The sequence below is a fragment of the Staurois parvus genome, unplaced genomic scaffold (genome assembly GCF_062004578.1).
Source record: "Staurois parvus isolate SC_StPar_1 unplaced genomic scaffold, SC_StPar_1.0 ptg000090l, whole genome shotgun sequence".
Classification (NCBI taxonomy): Eukaryota; Metazoa; Chordata; class Amphibia; order Anura; family Ranidae; genus Staurois; species Staurois parvus.
In genome coordinates this window covers 18,411,803-18,428,867 of record NW_028317886.1, presented here as the reverse complement: position 1 = coordinate 18,428,867, position 17,065 = coordinate 18,411,803, and the positions used below count along the sequence as shown (strand labels likewise).

Sequence of the window (17,065 nt, the reverse complement as noted above, 5' to 3'; positions counted from 1 at the left end):
ATATTGCAAACGACAACTCGTACAGTAAATGAGATATACTACATAAGTGGTATTACAATTTATGTAGTATAAGATTTTAAAACTTTCTCCTGTGGATAAAGAGTCAAAGGTTTTTGGTTTTCTTGTTTTACTGGTTCAGCGGATGGAAACCGCAGGAGTTGCATGGTGAGATATATACTCCTTATGGAAAACATGCTATGAGGATTGTAGCACCTATTCTTTGTATGTGTGACTTGGTTCAGTAAACAGTCTAAAGGCTTTCCTTGTTTGGACACTTCCTTCTGCTGACCTCACAGTGGGTACGTACTCTGGAAACAGAAAGTGCTGGGTTAAGCTGCTATTGGCATCTATTATTGTAAGGTCTTAGAAAGCTATGGAATGGACTATTGTGGGGTTCTGGTTAGGTCAGTCTGGGAGTCTTCAATGGTCTGCTTGGGTACTGACTGGTTCCAAGGGATACCCTGAGGAGGATCCCATGTCCATAGTGTCCTGATAGGTCTGGGAGACCATGCTATGTACAGGCAGGAATGAGTTAATGATTGCACATGCTCCCCCACCGCTTGATTAATACTACACATATAGGACATGCAGCCAAGCACATAGCTTCTGTTACACAATAGAATGTCCTGTTAAAGGCTTACCGCATTCTCTCTGTTTCCCAATTGAAGTCTCGTGTTGTCACCCTGTCACAGATGTTTCGGAAGGAGACTAGACGTATCCATTTTGACACACATTACCAAGGCATGGCCCACTGTTGTCACCATCAGGAAACTCCCCCTAAAAAAGTCTGAAGGCTGAAGGAGGTCAGCAGCAATGAGATACAATAAATTATGAAAAAAAAAGCTGAACACAAATATTATATTTAAAAAAATGCTTATTATACACACATTTCATCCATTAAGTGTTTACATCTATCATAATTTCTGCCAGTCTTAGAGCTTATGTCAAAACCATTTTGTTTACACCTGATGGGTTTTGTATTCCCCTACAAGTCTAAGGGAAGAAGTTCAAATGTACAGTAAGTCAAAAGTAGGTAAACCACATATCAAGAGCACCTGCCATTTAATTCTGAATGTTCTTAGAAGTCTTAAACAAATGTCAAACTGATGCCATCTACACAAGCCCAAAGCCCGTCAATACAGGCCCATATGGCTACCTGTCCCTAATCTGGCGAGATATCAGCTTAATGACCTTCTCAGTACTACACAGCTGCCTGTCAGAAACATCATCATCAAGTTCACATTTGTGCACTGCATTCTCCATTCTATCCAATGGAGAGCATGTGCTACTTTGAGCCCGGCATCACTGAAATCTCCCAATACTGGGGACAGGTGAGTATAAGACTGACAGGGAAGGCTTGCTACAGCGGAGGGAGTTACCAGAATAAATGTAACTACAACAAAAGTGCAATTACCTTTTATTTTTCCACAGAACCTTATAAAGTAAATTTATATAAATTATAAATTCACCAGGTAAAGGGGCAATTCCCTGCACTAAATCAAAAATGAATGCTTATGTTTAAATTTTCTTAAATACAACTGACTTCCTGACCAATGAATGTCTTGCAAGACACAGCAAAAAGACTTCTCTATTCGCTTCCTAAAAGATGAAAATGTCTGAATAACAGCTTGTGTTCAGCTACTCAGGAAAAATAGATATTATACAAAATATCACAAATGCTGGGCTATTTTATAGACATTTTTGGAAATTGCTAATTATCATAGTAACGCCTTTTAATGAAGTAAACATGATGTTGATTGTTGTCTCCCCATATATTCCGTTGACAACAGTACACCAGAATCAGTTTATTACAGTATTGTTCCCTCTGCTTATCATTCCAGTGTCAGTGTAATGCCAGCATTGGCATGTGTGCCTAGCTGGTGGTGTATGGAAGAAGCAGTGTGTGTTTCTATTCGGAGCTGGCTGCGTAGCAGGAACTGTAAAGTCTCTGCTGGAAGGAAGACCTTAGATGACTCATTTGCTGGAAGAACCCATGGCACAGGCTGTGAGTACGGAACTCCTGTAGTGTAGACATCACGGCCTGCTGACTTGCACTAGAGGTGTTCCCAGTCTTTAGCTCCAGACATCTTATAAGCAGTCACCAACTACAAAATCAGTCTTCTATTGGAGGGCAAATGAGGAAAATGTTACTTCTGTGTAAAGTCATTTATAGCTGTTTATTTAGTCTGACATTTTTTATCTTTCTTTCAAACCCCAATTTCATATCTAGACAATAAAAAGACATGTTTATAAAATCTATATGAGGGATTAATTTACAAAGAATTGATATGCACTTTGTCAAGTACATATTGTTTCAGACATTATGTTGGAATATACAGTACAAGATTATTAACTGTTCTCAGAATGCGGATTATTGCAGATGAAGTAGGATTTTTTCATCATGTGACAGGGCTCACAGGTTGGATAAATTGCAGCCACTTGCTCTTTGAAATGCACTGGTTGTAGGTTTTATTTCAAAGGCATTACAGTTGCATATTTTAATTTGTTTTCTACCTACTGCCCTATTTTATTTAAAGGATAAGTTCACCTTTCAACAAAAAAATAAATAAATAAATGCACATGCTTTTGCAGTTAAAAAAATTAGCATTTATTGTTTTTTGTTGTAGGAGCCTGGAAAGCATTGCACCAGCAGTCAGCAGATTGCTGATGCCATGCAGGTCTCCTGCAGACTGTCTTTTTGATTGAAAAGATACTTTTATTACAGAAGCATCAAAAACAACATGATACGTGTAATCGGGGTACATCTCACCCTGTACTGCGACGCAGCGCACCACATAGCAATACAGTTCAAGCATACAATAAATACATTCAGAAATAAATACATTCGCTCAGCGGTATGATGCCTGACGTGATGTGCAGAGGATGAATCCCCAGACCGCCACGTCATGCATGACGCCGCTTACCCCAAAAACCATAGCATCCTGATACACAGTACTAAGTCATGCAATAAACGAAAGCGAAAAACCGAAAATCACAGTTTACAATAGGCATCGGGTGTGTGGGGGGGGGGGGAGGAAGGGGGAAACACAGGCCCGAAGCTTTATTGAAAGACAAAGACACGCAAGGGGGAGTAGGGGGAAGGGGAAATCTTCAGACGTCCTCTTCCTCCTTAAAGTCCATCAAGGAATAGTCTCTGAGCAGACTGAGGATCAGTCTGCGGCAGTCCTCAATGGACATCCTCTCCCGCTGGTGGATGAGGCGCTTTCTGGCGCACCATAAAGCGTCCTTAAAACAACACAGCACCCGCCAGGCGCCGTCAATGTCCTCCAGAGAAAAGGTTCCACAGAACAGTCCATTCAACACCCCAAAGTGAGTGATGGCTGTCTGTGGTACAAAGTCCTTGAGTTCAGGTTCCAGGGCCCCCAACAGGGCCTGAGCAAATGAGCACTCCCAGAAAACGTGGTAAGACGTTTCCTCGTGGATGATGCAGAAGGGGCAGTGTCTGTATCTGCTCAGGTTCCTGGCATGCATAAATGTCCTGAGAGGCAACCCCCCTTGGATTGCCATCCATGCCAGGTCTTTGTGCCTGTTGGTAAGAATGTTGGAAGAAACATTCCTCCAGACCACCTTGCAGGTGTCTGAAGGCAGGCCTGGAGCCGACTCCAAAATGTCGCTGGCTCGGATGAGCTTGTAGATAGTCTTTGGCTTCCACAAGTCAGGCTTGACTCCCTGCAGCCCTTGCTCCCTGATGAACTTGAAGGTATCCAAGTAGTACCAAGGAATGTCCCAGTTGTAGGGGATGGAACTATCCCAAGTGTCCCACCCCAGGGACCTCCAGAGAGGCAACAGGAAGAAGCGAGACATTGCGTTCCCGCCAGAGTCCATAATCCGTCTGGGCAAAGTTCTGCGGACGCAGTTGCAAGCAAAGAACACCCTCAGCTGGGTGGCGATGTCGGGCACGCCCTTACCGCCCTTGAGGGGTTCCTTGAACATGACTGCCCGCTTCACTCTGTCCATCTTGGAGCCCCAGATGAAGTGAAACACCGCCCTGGTGATGGCCTTATAGGTGTTGACCCAAGGGGGCCAGGCCTGGGCGAGGTACTGCAACACAGGGAGAGTCTCGCTGCGGAGTACCAGTGTCTTCCCTTCGATGGTGAGGTCTCTGAGGCTCCAGAGTCCAAACTTTTGACGCATCTTGGCCAGTCTCTCCTCCCAAGACTTCAGGGCTGCGCCCTCGGCACCAAACCAAACTCCCAAAATCTTCATGAAGTCTGTCTTGATGCCAAAGGGCATGGATGCAGAAGAAGGCAGGAACCACTTTCCGAAGAGCATGACTTCCGACTTCCCGCAGTTGACCTTTGCCCCCGAAGCTTGGCCGAAGTCCTCGCAGGTCTGGACGAGCAGGTCGATGGAGCGCTGGTTGGCACAGAACACCGTCACGTCGTCCATGTAGAGCGAGCACTTAACTACCCATCTGTCTGGTCCCGGTGCGGTGATTCCCCCGATCTCTGGATTCCGTCTGATGCATTCGGCGAAGAGCTCTATACAGCAAACAAAAAGCAGAGGTGAGAGAGGACAGCCTTGTCTGACCCCGGAGAGGACCGGGAAGGGGTCAGTCTTCCAGCCGTTCACCTGCACGGAACTACAAATGCCGTTATACATCATATCCACAACCGAACAGAACATTTCCCCAAGACCAAACCTGCGCAGGGCTCTGCACATAAACCCATGGGAGACACGGTCAAAGGCCTTTTCCTGGTCAAGACTGACCAGGGCCGCGTGCACACGGCGGTCTTTGATGTACTGGACCGTGTCCCGGACAAGCGCTAGGCTGTCCGCAATCCTGCGGCCAGGAATGCCACAAGTCTGATCCGGGTGGATTATCTGTCCGATGACAGCCTTCAACCTGTTCACCATAACGTTGGTGAGGATCTTGTAGTCCACGTTCAAGAGAGAGATGGGACGCCAATTTTTCAAGTCACATCTCTCCCCCTTACGCTTGTACAGGATCGTGATCATCCCCTCCCTCAACGAAGGAGGCATCTTGCCCTCCACCACCATCTCCTCGTACAGCTCGAGCAGGTCCGGGCCCACGAGATCCCACAGCGCTACATAAAGCTCCGCTGGGAGACCGTCGCAGCCCGGGGTCCTGCCTCTCCTAAAGGATTTAGCGGCAGAGTGCAGTTCCTCCAACGTCAAGGGGGCGTTGGTGGCCGACAAACCTGCAGGATCAATAGCATTAGAGATACCTGACAAGAGTCTGTCAGCCGCTGCCGTGTCTGTTGCTTTGGGGGAGTAGAGGTCAGAGTAGTAGTCGCTGACCACTTCCATCACGGCCTCCTTCCCCTTCTGGAGTGTTCCAGTCTTGTCGCGCAGCTCAGACAGGGGAGTGTGTCCTGAGTGGAGTTTCCTGAAAAAGAAAGAGTTACACTTCTCACCTTTCTCTAGATGCTCCACCTTGGCACGGAAGACAATGTGCCTGGATTCTTCCTCAAAGTGCTTTTTCAAGCTCTTCTTGGTGTCCTCCAGGTCTTGTCTCACGTCCCAGCCACAGAGATGAAGGTCCTGCAGGGACTGCAGCTGACGCTGCAGCCTCCTGAGTTCCCTCCTCCTGGCGCACACTTGCTGGCGTCCCCTGGCCTGAAAGAAGCTGCGTAGCTTGACTTTCACGAACTCCCACCAGTTGCTTACCTTGGGAAAGAAAGACTTCTCCCCTCGCCAGGCACCGTAGGTTTCCCTGAGCTCCTCTAGCAGTTCCTCATCGTCCAGCAGGGTGCAATTCAGCTTCCAGGAGCCTGGGCCCGGGGCAAAGCCCTCTCCCAGAACACCTTGAAAGTGAATGGCCCTGTGGTCAGAGAAAAAGCAGGGAATTAATGGAGAACCCGCGGTGCCTGACTGCCCTGGAGGTGAGCACAAAGTCAATCCTGGAGCGCACAGATCCATCGGGGCGGCTCCACGAGTAGTTCACGGAACCGCGCCCCACGGATCCCACTGCGTCTCGCAGGGAAGCCTCCGTAATCATCTCCCGGAGCAGCTTCGAGGTGGCATCGAGTTTTGCGTACATGCTGGAGCTGCGCCCATCCTCCTCTATCGGACAGTTAAAATCACCGCCGATTACTACTGTTCTCGTTGTGGCGAGTTGCGTCCGCAGGGTTTGGAAAAGTTCCAGCCGCGCGTTCTTCTCCGGGGAGGCGTACACGTTGATGAGCCTAACGGGCTCCCCCGCCCACGAACCGTCTATGACCAGAAGGCGGCCACAGACGAGCTCATGGACGGAGTCAACAGTGAAACGTCCTCCCCTGATAAGAACCGCAACCCCTGCAGACTTGCAATCGCCACCCCCAGACCAGTAGGAGGGACCGTGGGTCCACTGGGAGGACAAATGAGTGTACCTCCTCAGAGGGGGGAGTGCGCACTCCTGAAGCATGTACACATCACTCTGCTGTGTGGAAAGAAAGGTCAGCACAGTCTGCCTCCTAGACACATCCTTGATGCTCCTCACATTAATGGAAAAGATAGAGATCTCAGCCATCACGGGAAAGAGATGAAGGGGTTAGTCGGCAGGGGCTGTGCCTACCTCCCCTGGGGAGGGGGGGCGACCTCTGCGGCCTGGCCAGGGTCCTGGCTCAGTCCGATCTGGTTGAGGACCTCGTTGAGGACCTCATCGAAGTCGGTGGAGAGATCTGGCCCCGACCGGGTCAGAGCCATCTCTTCTTCCACCTCCTCCTCTTCCTCCAGTGTGTCGAGGTCTTCCCCCATGGGGTCGGGACCTGCGGCATTCTGGAGGACAGCAGGCCGTTTGGTGGCGGAGGAGGGTTCCTCCGCCGCCGGGCTGGCCTGCTCCTTCTTCCGCTTCCTGATCCCCGCCGCAGAGCTGCTAACGGGGGTGGCAGGGGGAAGGGGTGGGAAATCCTCCTGTGAGGACAGGTCAGGGGGTGGTGGAACCGGGCCCGGGAGGGGTGCGGCAGGGGGGGCAGGGGTAGGAGGGGGGGAGGGGCAGGAGGGGCAGGGGCGGGAGGGGCAGGAGGGCCGGGGGCGGGGGGGGCAGGAGGGCCAGGGGCAGGGGGACCAGGGTCCGGGGGGGCTGGGGTGGGGGGAGGGGGGTTCCTCTTACCTGGGTCCTTTGGGGGTTTCTGTGTTGCTGGTTTGGCGGCAGAGCCCTTGCTCAGGGCCCCAGCATACGTCCTGCTTCTCTCTGGGCAGTCCCTGTAGACGTGCTCTGACCGTCCACAGAGGTTGCAGGTTTTGGACCTCGGGCAATCCTTGGTCTCGTGACCTGCAGACCGGCAGAACCTACATGAAAGCACATGGCAATCCTTACCCTCGTGCCCCGGCTGTCCGCACCTGCGGCATGACTGGGGTTGATCCGGGTAGTGTAGGAGTCCTGCTGACGCTCCCAGGGAAAAGCACTGTTGCAGGTGTTGGAGATCTCCAGCGGGACGATCTCTCAGCAATCTGCAAAACACAGACCACTTACCTGTCCAGAAGCCGTTGGCGTCTAGTATCCGGACTGGGTCCTTCAACACGACGCAAAACCTTTGGAGGTAGGTGGCGATGTCTCTACCAGGGACATGAGGGTTCCTCATGGACACCGTGATCCGCCTTTCGTCCCTTTGAATGGGAGAGTTCGCGGTGAACTTTCGGAAGAGGGAGTCGGGTCCAGAGGTCTTCACTGCCTCCCAGTACCTTCTGCATACCTGTAGAGAGACAAAGGTTATGAAGAAAACGCCTTTCATGAAGGACTGCACCGACAGGGTCTCTGCCTTGCTGAATCCTTGTTCAAGGATCATTTTCTTCCCGAAGACTTCCGGGGTCATGTCCGGGATTCTGCCTTCCACCTCTTTCAGCCGCAGCACGACTGTCTGCTTCATCCAGGGCTCCAGTGGAGGGAGACCGTCTGCAGGGCCGGGGCGATCTGAGGTGGAGGTGGAGGCGGAGGGGGCTTCTCCCGGGGTCTTGGCAGGGGCGGCGTTCTGTGGCTTCTTCGTAGTTTGCTTCTTCCCCATCTTGTCGCAGAGGAGTTCTCAAGAGGGCTTCCCAGAGATCTTGATCGGATTCCTTCTCCTTCTTCTTCCTCGGCGGCTTCACTCTTGCTTAGCCTTTGAAAAGGCTATTGAGCGTCTACTGCCCGGACGTAGTAACGCAGAGTGAACAAGGGGGGGAAGATCACAAACTCGTTCTGTGTGGGGGCTAAGCCTCAAACCCAATAGCAGCAAGCAGGTGAAGCCGAATTTAATCGACGATCCTACAAGGCCGAGAAGAGGGTACCCCACACAGACCAAATGGCTGGGATAGATGCAAGTGGTTCTCAACGTCCTAGCTGGAAGCAGGGACACCCCTAAAGGCAAGGTCGATACTACACTTGATCTTAGCCAAAAGGCCGAGAAGCGGCCTGCAGACTGTCAGTGTATCTGCTAGTACCTTGTACGGGTCGATAATTACTGACAGGAAGAATCAATGAACTACCACAGCCCTCACAGAGCCATGGTAGCTCATTGAGAACTACAAGCCGACAGCCACTAAGGCTATCAGGACTTTTAGTTTCTCATTCACAGAACACAGTGTTCATGGCCGGGCAGGCAGAGAAGATCCCCTGCTAACTAACTCCCTTGCTAAGGGATTGGGGAGGAGTGGAGGCTGATAATTTCATAACATGATACATGTTACACCCATATTCAGAGTGTAACATGTAACATGTTATGAAATTACCAGCCTCCACTCCCCCCCAATCCCTTACCAGGGGAGTGAACTTATCCTTTAAAGAATCCCTGTAGTTAACTCAGAAAGATGCATCTAAAGCCACCCTGTAAAAAAAGAAGGTTACTACTTATATTTCCCACAGGCAGTGTGGTAAAGTTGAACTCCAGGTATTCAGCCACTTTCTGAAATGTTCTATGGAATAAGTCCAAGGAGGTGTATGCCATCTCTTTAATTTACACGCTATGTTTTTACTGAGTGCCGGGAGCATAGCTATCACTATACTCACGGCAACTTCTGGTCTTAGCTACAACAGATGCAGAGTCACATGCAGTCACTCTGCCTGCCCCTCGCCTCCTCCTGCCCAATCACAGAGTGATTTTCATTATGTGAATCAATTCACAAAACCCAAAGCCTTCTGTGAGTGGACAGCAGAGGCGAGAAGCAAACCTGCAGCTTTGTGGGAAAATAGCATCCTTCTTGTCAGAGCTTTGATAGCTGTACTCCAGGTGCTCAGTAAAACTGTCCACGGTAAGCCAGCAGATTGTAGAAATGTGATTGATTTCCCAGAGTTCAACTTTAAATCTTCCCTCTTTTGAAGAGTTCCAAACACCACTGCTGTCAGATGGGTGTGTTAGATTGTGTGCCCCCCCCCCTTGGGCGCTTTGGTTCTATAACTGATCCCTAAATCTACCTATGCACTGCCTGCTGGAATGGTCAGTATTAACTTTCTTGTACAGGGTGACTTTACTTTTATCATTTGTAGTTAGCTGCTGGGTCACTAATGTCCACCTCATGTTCTCACTGGAGTCCACTGAATTCTGGCCAAGACATGATGGGGTAGAGTGGCCTACACAAGCCAGTCCTATCTTACTTTTAATAATCCTATCCTAGTTTATAAAAGTAAAAATGATGCCTCTGGTGTCTCTTCCTCCTTCTTAGAGAAGTGCATCTTTTTTAGACATGTGATGTTCTCTGACCTGACCACAGGAGAATCATCCATCCTGCTTAATTCGGTCCATGAAAGACTGCCCTCTACACTTTTCTTTATTTACTCCACACATTTTGCTTTGTTAAATACATTAATTAGACATTTAGCATGTGATTATACATTCCTCTCTCCCACTTTGAGTCTTTCCATTTTCTAAATAGTTCAATTTTTGCATTATTCACTGCCGCTTTTCCTCATTCTTCATGTAGCGCTACCCCCTTAAGAGCCCCTTTGTATTTTGGGTCTACTATTTGCTCTGATCCTGTTTTTTAGCACAACCCCTGCTGACACCATTGTATAGAAAATACAATAGAAGAGAGAGGACGCACCGACCTAATGCATTACCAAAAACACCATTTATTTAAATAGGTAAAAATAGGTCATAGGTCTTTTACCTATTGTATTTTCAGTCCAACGAGGGCACCCACAGTCCTAAGAGGATAACAAGACTTCTGGCTCTACACCAACTGGCCAGACAGGTGGACTACATCTTTGTGCACTGCACCCAAGCACAGGAGTTTGGATTTTTCATTTGTTGACACCACTGTATACCCTTAACCAGAAGGACCCCTGGCTGTGAAACCCAAAATGATGACACCGTTTATGGTGAACCAATATTCTGATTGTATTGAAGTCAGCGAGAAAGTAATGCAAGAACAAAAGAGACAATGGTAGATGTGCACAAAAAAACATTACTCTGAAAAAAACATAGTCAAAAGAGACATACACAGTACCCCTTTAAATATACCCAATTGGCCTGCAGGACCAGAGTTGAAATGTTAATTCCAGCCCTGAGATGTTTCTTCCCCAAGTGAGTTGAAATACAGAATAAGAAGAAATCAGAATAACTCACTCATGGGTTCTCAATGACTAGAAAAAAAGGTTTAATTCTTGAAATGACACCTTATTTAGTATTACTCCCAAACATAGGAACAAATTCTTTTGTGCACATGATGGGGTCCTTGTTGGTGCACATTAGAGTTGGGGTTCTTTTGGGTGGAAACAGGAACTCCTGGAAAGAGTATAGCACCAAGAAAATCTCCCCTAAACTGATGGTAAGGGATCTGGGGAGGGTCCCTTTGTTGAGGAAGATGAAGGCAAGAATTGTTAAAGTTGAGAAAGGGGCTGAAGTAGATTCCAGCAGAATTGAATTCCTCTAGGTGGGGAATTGGCCCAATGAAGCAAGTTCCTTTAAAGCTGGAATATGTTTGGGTTGAGATATTAACAGTACTACCTCCTGCAAGGACACGTATTCAGCAGCAAGAGTCCTGCATTCAGAGCACTGGAGGGGAAAACACTCTAACAGCAGGCCGCAGTACTAAAGTGGGACAGGAGGGCTGTGTCTCAAAGTGGCAAACTGTGATGTAAGGTGTACTGAACTGTATCAACTGAAAACAGCAGAATATATTGTAATTGGGGACAGTTTGGGTTGTGGAACCCTCTCACCCGATCTGTAGTCCTAGTAGAGTGAAGAACGGTCTCAGTTGGGCGGCCCCCTTTGGAAGAAACAATGCCGATCACATTACTATGATCCGCCTGCCTACAGGGTTGATTCTCCTGCATGTCAGCAATACAAGCAACCTGTAATCCTTCTTTCCAGCTCTCCAGTGTGACCCTCCTGCATACGTCCGCACCCTCACACATTCTCTTTTCTTCCTCCACTGGAAGTTCCCAGGCTCCAGATTATATAGGCACCCACCCATTTTGCCAGTTCTTCTGGAAAATGTAGTCTGCTTTCAGCCTGTCTGGGTACAGCAGTCCTGCCTTCAGCACACAAGTTCAACAATGCTTTGCTATACTCAAGTCTGTAATAACTAAACTGCTTAACACCGTCATCTTGTGGTCAATCAACATCCTACAAACAGTAACAGTGCAGTGTGTTACATTCACTTCTGCTGCATGGTTGTGTGTCTGCAGCCTTCCACCCCTTCATCTGTCATGTCTGTGTCTTTATAGTGTAAGGGCATGCCTGGTTGAAAACAAATTGACAGGGTGGGCCCTCATATTATATAGTTTTGTTAAATGTAAATCCGATTTTACAGTCAGATTGTATTGTGTATGGTAAACTTTGAATAGCCTATGAGGTCAGATTTCTTTCAGGGTGAACATGCGTTGCATTAAAGCATGTTCAAAGTGCTTTTTGCTATGGCAAACAGCTCATTTAAATGGGCTGCCAATGTACAAGAATGGGCAAAAAAAACTACACCTACAATTTGTTACCCAATGTAGCGCACCACAACATGCAATAATGCCTTGTGGGGGTGTGTTGCTGTAATGTGCCTATTATCGCAACACAATGGCTGGAAGCAAGCCTTCAATATTTACTTTTGTTACAGAAAGAAAGATGTTCATTTTACCATGCAGATGGAGTCAACATTGAAACTATTCCAAAATTCTGTTAAAATTAATGTTTCCTATTTTTATTTGACAGATTATATACTTTTGCTGTTTCTCTGAGACCAGCAGCAGCTTGCTCCAAAATTCATTTTCTACAAATGATAGCTTTGTGAAAATATAAAAATAGCACTAATTCATTATTTTTTCGTCATTCCTGTATCAGAAGAACTTGCACTACTATAATCACACATTATTATGTGTTCTGTATCTTTCACATAATACAAAAAGTTCTAGATGGATAGATAGATAACACTGTGATAAGCTGCCTCTCTGTAACATGTGATAACGTTTGTTGCATTAAGGCTGCCCATTCATTTTGGATGGGCTGCTGGTGCACAAAGGACAAATAATGGATATGCCACCATTTTTCCAGATGCAGTGCACCACAACACAAAGTAGTGTGTTACTATGCATTGTGGTGCGATGCAAGGTATGCGTGTCAGAGCTGTATTGGCTTAGTGCATTGGGATGCCACTGCAATGTGCGAATGCATGTAGCATGAATGAATTAGCATCTTGTTATCATGCTCATTACCACAATGCATTGCCTCACAATTGTTTGTTTCAGCCCAAAGTCCTGCTGGCAGAATTCATTATGAGAAGCTAGCATAAAGTCAAATTCCAGCTACTTAAGCAGCCCATATATGATTCGAAGAGGAGTTTTTAGGGCGCATCTGCCTTGGAGACCAATGGAGGGAGACAGTGGGAATAGGCACTAGAGCATCACTTCCAGGAGTAGAAGCAGACTCTAGGCAAGACAGAAGAGAACAAGAAGGCCTTATCACCTTCTGTAAGTGGTTTTAATCATTTTCACCAATAAATATGTGGATGTATTGCACTTAGAAGTGCCTTCTTGTTCTCTTCTGCCATACATGATTCAGTGAATTGAATGAAATAAAAACTGCCCCGTTTCCCCCTTCCACACATTCGATGTGGATGGGGAAATCCTTCAGCTGAACTACAGCTCCCTGCTGCTAGAATCCACTTATCATAGCTGCCAGCTATAGCCTGTGGCACTGATCTGGCGGCATTTATCTGACAGCCTGATTGTGCAGAAGTCAATTGGTAGTTTGCTTTCTGTACAATCACTGTTCTTATACATGGATTAAAATTTGGCCAAACTGCTGAACTGGCCAAATTTCTATCAATGCATGTCCACATTTAGACTAGTTTTATATTTCAAACTACACTTAATGATAGTGGGATGAATTCTTGGCAATAGGTATCTGGGCAGCAATAAAATCTGACAGAATTGTAACCCTTCCCCACTGTATCAAAACTAAAATTATTTTTTAATGGAGCACTGCTCTAAGGACTGGTTTACATATATATTACCCTCTGAAGAGCAACAGCCATAGAACACTTTCCAGAAGGCGTTTGACAGGCGGTGAGGAGGTGATATGTCACCTCCTCACCACCTGTTTTAAGCCCTCATGACCGTGCCGCAACAACTTGAATGGGTTGAGTTCGGAGGACAGAACACAGATCCCTCCCAGAAGGCTACAATGGTAGTATCACTCTTTTGCACTTGTATTCCCTTGCCTTTATTTTTATGCACATTTTGGTAGGTCCGGGACTTTATTATTGATACCTTTCTACTAGAGTAACTAAAAAGCATAAAAGAAACCAGGATGTAGTTGAGGTTAGCTTTTAAATCATTCTGTATGTGATTTATTGATTAGATTTGATTCATGTGATGTGCTAGTAAGCAGTTGTCCAAAGGATCCTTTACATGCTCACTACTGAAATTAGCATAGTGTGCAATGGCACCCCTCTACCAAACAAAAAGCTCAAACTTCAAGGGAGTGTGGGCTTCCTGTCCCCGGGTGACCCCCACTTGTGTGTCCACCTCTAAAAGAATATAATGGTAATGTAAGGGGTCATTCCCCTTTGATATTATTGTATTGATTCTCTAATTATGAAGTATAGTAAAAGAAAAAGTTGGACATCCGGAGATTATGCTGGATGTGAATGTGTTTGAAAACACTGTTGCAAAGAAGAGTGCAGCCACATACAGCCTTTCACTTGTATGCAGGGCTGCATTTATATTTTAGGAGCCTACAAGCAGATAATTCTGAAGTGCCCCCCATAGAAAAGACAGGAAGACTAACTTTTTTTCTTGATAAAATAAATAAATAAATTTATCTAAATATTTTTATTTGTGTAAAGGGGAACACTGCAGACTTTGATGTAAAGGGGAACACTGCGGACTGTGATGTAAAGGGGAACTCCTGTGTCTGTGTGTTCACTTAATACTGACAGCTGCTTCTGCCCGCTTCACTGATGATGTGATGTCTGCATTGTGCCACCTTCCAACCTGCCATTAATTCCCTCTCAGCCCGAGCCCACCCTTTCCTCAGCACTTCCCATGAAAGAAGCAGGCAGTGAAGAAGTGGCTGTGAGTGATATCACTCCGCCCTGAACTATAATTTTATCAGAAAATGTGGCTCCGGCAGCTTTTGTAAATCTGCCTGTGAACCAGTCCTGGGCTCTCTCTCCTCTAGATGGGTGCCCTCTAGGAAGGGCACCTGTAGGCATGTGCCTACACTGCCTATTGGGAAATCTGCCCTGTTTGTATGGCTGACTATACATGCCCATGTGGCTCCTCATGCGGTAAAACATTGGGAAACTTCCTCAGGCATATACAATGATTGGAAGATAAGAAAAAGACAAGAAAAAGAAAAGGGCGCACAAGCCTTGTGCATTACCTCACACAAATCTTTTCTTTGGAAGTAACAGGCTTACAAATGCCAAGTAAAAACAAGCATGTCATGACCCTCAGTGGTCCATAGTCTGCTGTGTGAATCTGATACACAGAAATGAACATCCAGAGCATGTCTGACGCATTTCGAGGGAAGATTCCCTCTTCCTCAGAGCCAATTTAAAATGATTGTTAAGGTTCCATGTGCATGAACCCCAGCAAAAAAGACAAAGCATTCAGTAAATTAACAAGGGAGAGGGGAGGCAAATAAATGAGAGGATCTCTTCTCTGTATAAGAGCCAAAGCTCTCATTACCACAGTGCCATAAGTACAATGCTGGCTGTAGCATCAATACTGTACTGCATACAAATGATGACTTATACAGTAAACAGGACTGCTCTGAACCTTTGACACACATGAGAAAGGATAACGTTCTTCTCAAGATTTTATATCAGTGGTTGTCAACTTATAAGCTAAAGGGAAATTCCAATGTGGCCCCTGACATCATCAAAGGGCCTCACATAATGTTTAATATATGTAGTCCTGAAAGGACTGTCAGAAACTGCAGACCTAGTAAAGGAAATTGGGCTCAGAGAGTGCGGACGTGATACATTTTTGGCTGGGGATATGCTGCAGAAGACAGTTGGAAACTGGGAACATGCTACATGAGGGTAGTAGAGATCAATGTTATAACCTAATCAGCATTCTCAATACAGATTGCTGAGGTCTGAGGGCCGTACATCATATTGCAAAGGACCACAGGTTGGGCATTGTGGCTGGAATTTCATTTCCGATCATCTGCTGCATACATCTCAAGTCAGACTTGCAGTTGATGTGCCAGTTTATGAAATGACCAAGGAAGACATGTGCTAAGAACACTTATATAGTTTTGGTTTTTCATACACACACCAGTCTCTTGTTGTATTGACGGAGGAAGGGGGGTAATTGAGACAAGCAGATTTCAGGCATGATTCAAGAATGGTTGTGATAAAAAGTGTAATTTCTTCAGGATGAGTTTGCATAATTAGACACATAAAATATACCTTTGAGTTATATCTTTGTTTCACTGCATTGGTTGATATAAAAATAGTATGCCCTCCAGTGGCTACAAAACTTAAAATAAAATATTACAATGAAAAATAGGAAAAGTACCAGCAACTCAAATGTGAAAATGATGTCTGTGTTTAGCTATAGTTAAAGTTAGAACAAATGCCTTTATTGTGTTCTCATTCCATTTACAGGTACTAGCAACAGGGCTAAGTGGCCTCTACTCGTCATTACCTACTAAGCTGGATGACAAAGGGGAAGAGTGGCATTGTCTTGTTAAAGAGGACTGGCTTCAGGTTCCAACACTCATACAGTTCATGAATTCTCTTGAGTTCTGCAATGCAGTAATACAGGTTAGAGAACATGTTTTGTCACTCCATACCATAGAACCAATACACCAGGAATTTTTACCATTGTTATCATTTTAATCACTATGTAATTTTGGCACCATGTATACAAATAAGCAGCATGTTTTACAATTATGCAAGTATGCATATGCAAAGAATTCCCTACCAGTCACAGTCCTGTTTATCACTGCAAGTTGCTAATTGTGTTTTTTGATCTTTTATTTTATTGGGATTGTATAAAAAATATAATTGTATTCAAACCCAGTTTAAGATAATTAAAGATAAGTGTTTTCTACGTGAGAAATGTTTTGTTTAAAATGCTAAGCCTATTATTTTTATTGCCAGGCGCCCTTAGATGCTAAAGAACATTTGAAGGTTGCTATGATATTATAACTTTGGGTCTGAAATTACATTTCCAAAAATAGTGCACAGTGCATGTAGTTTATTGTGCCTAACTTGTGTAATACTCAACCTCCTTGTGTTGTGTTGCGCAGGTTGGGCTCCCTGCTTTCACGGGTTGTAGGCATTGTGTTCTTTTTGACCTTATTATATTCTGTTTATCATTGCTGTGAAAACCTTTTATTGCCTACAGAAATATTGAGTACCATGTTCCTCACAGCCTCTAGCATTACAAACTATAGCATATATCCTCAGACATAATGTGGTTACGTCCAACCCTAGTTTAAAGGGAAGCTGGAGTTGCTTACATTATAAAGTAAGAGATATACATACAAGGTGGGTGTTGATAGTCCATGCAGTGCTTGCCATAAGCCATTACCTGAAACAAAAATCACTATCAACTTGAGGGTTCTTTTTTAATTGTCCTCTCTAGTGGCTAGAAATAGGGATAGGACATTTTACCCACTTTCCCGCTGCCCTATAGCAGAAATACTGCTACAAGGGGTGTGCAAAATCACATGTATAT

The 17,065-nt window shown here is 45.8% G+C and overlaps 1 protein-coding gene across 3 annotated transcripts in view; it reads left to right on the top strand.

Annotated features, from left to right (window-relative positions):
- Window positions 1–17,065, top strand: part of FHIP1A (FHF complex subunit HOOK interacting protein 1A) — a 310,572-nt gene that overhangs the window by 201,591 nt on the left and 91,916 nt on the right. For all 3 annotated transcript variants that reach the window (XM_089670462.1, XM_089670461.1, XM_089670460.1), the window contains exon 5: window positions 15,988–16,146. In XM_089670462.1, the coding sequence (XP_089526588.1) occupies window positions 15,988–16,146 (159 nt within the window). The remainder of the gene's footprint in view (window positions 1–15,987; window positions 16,147–17,065) is intronic.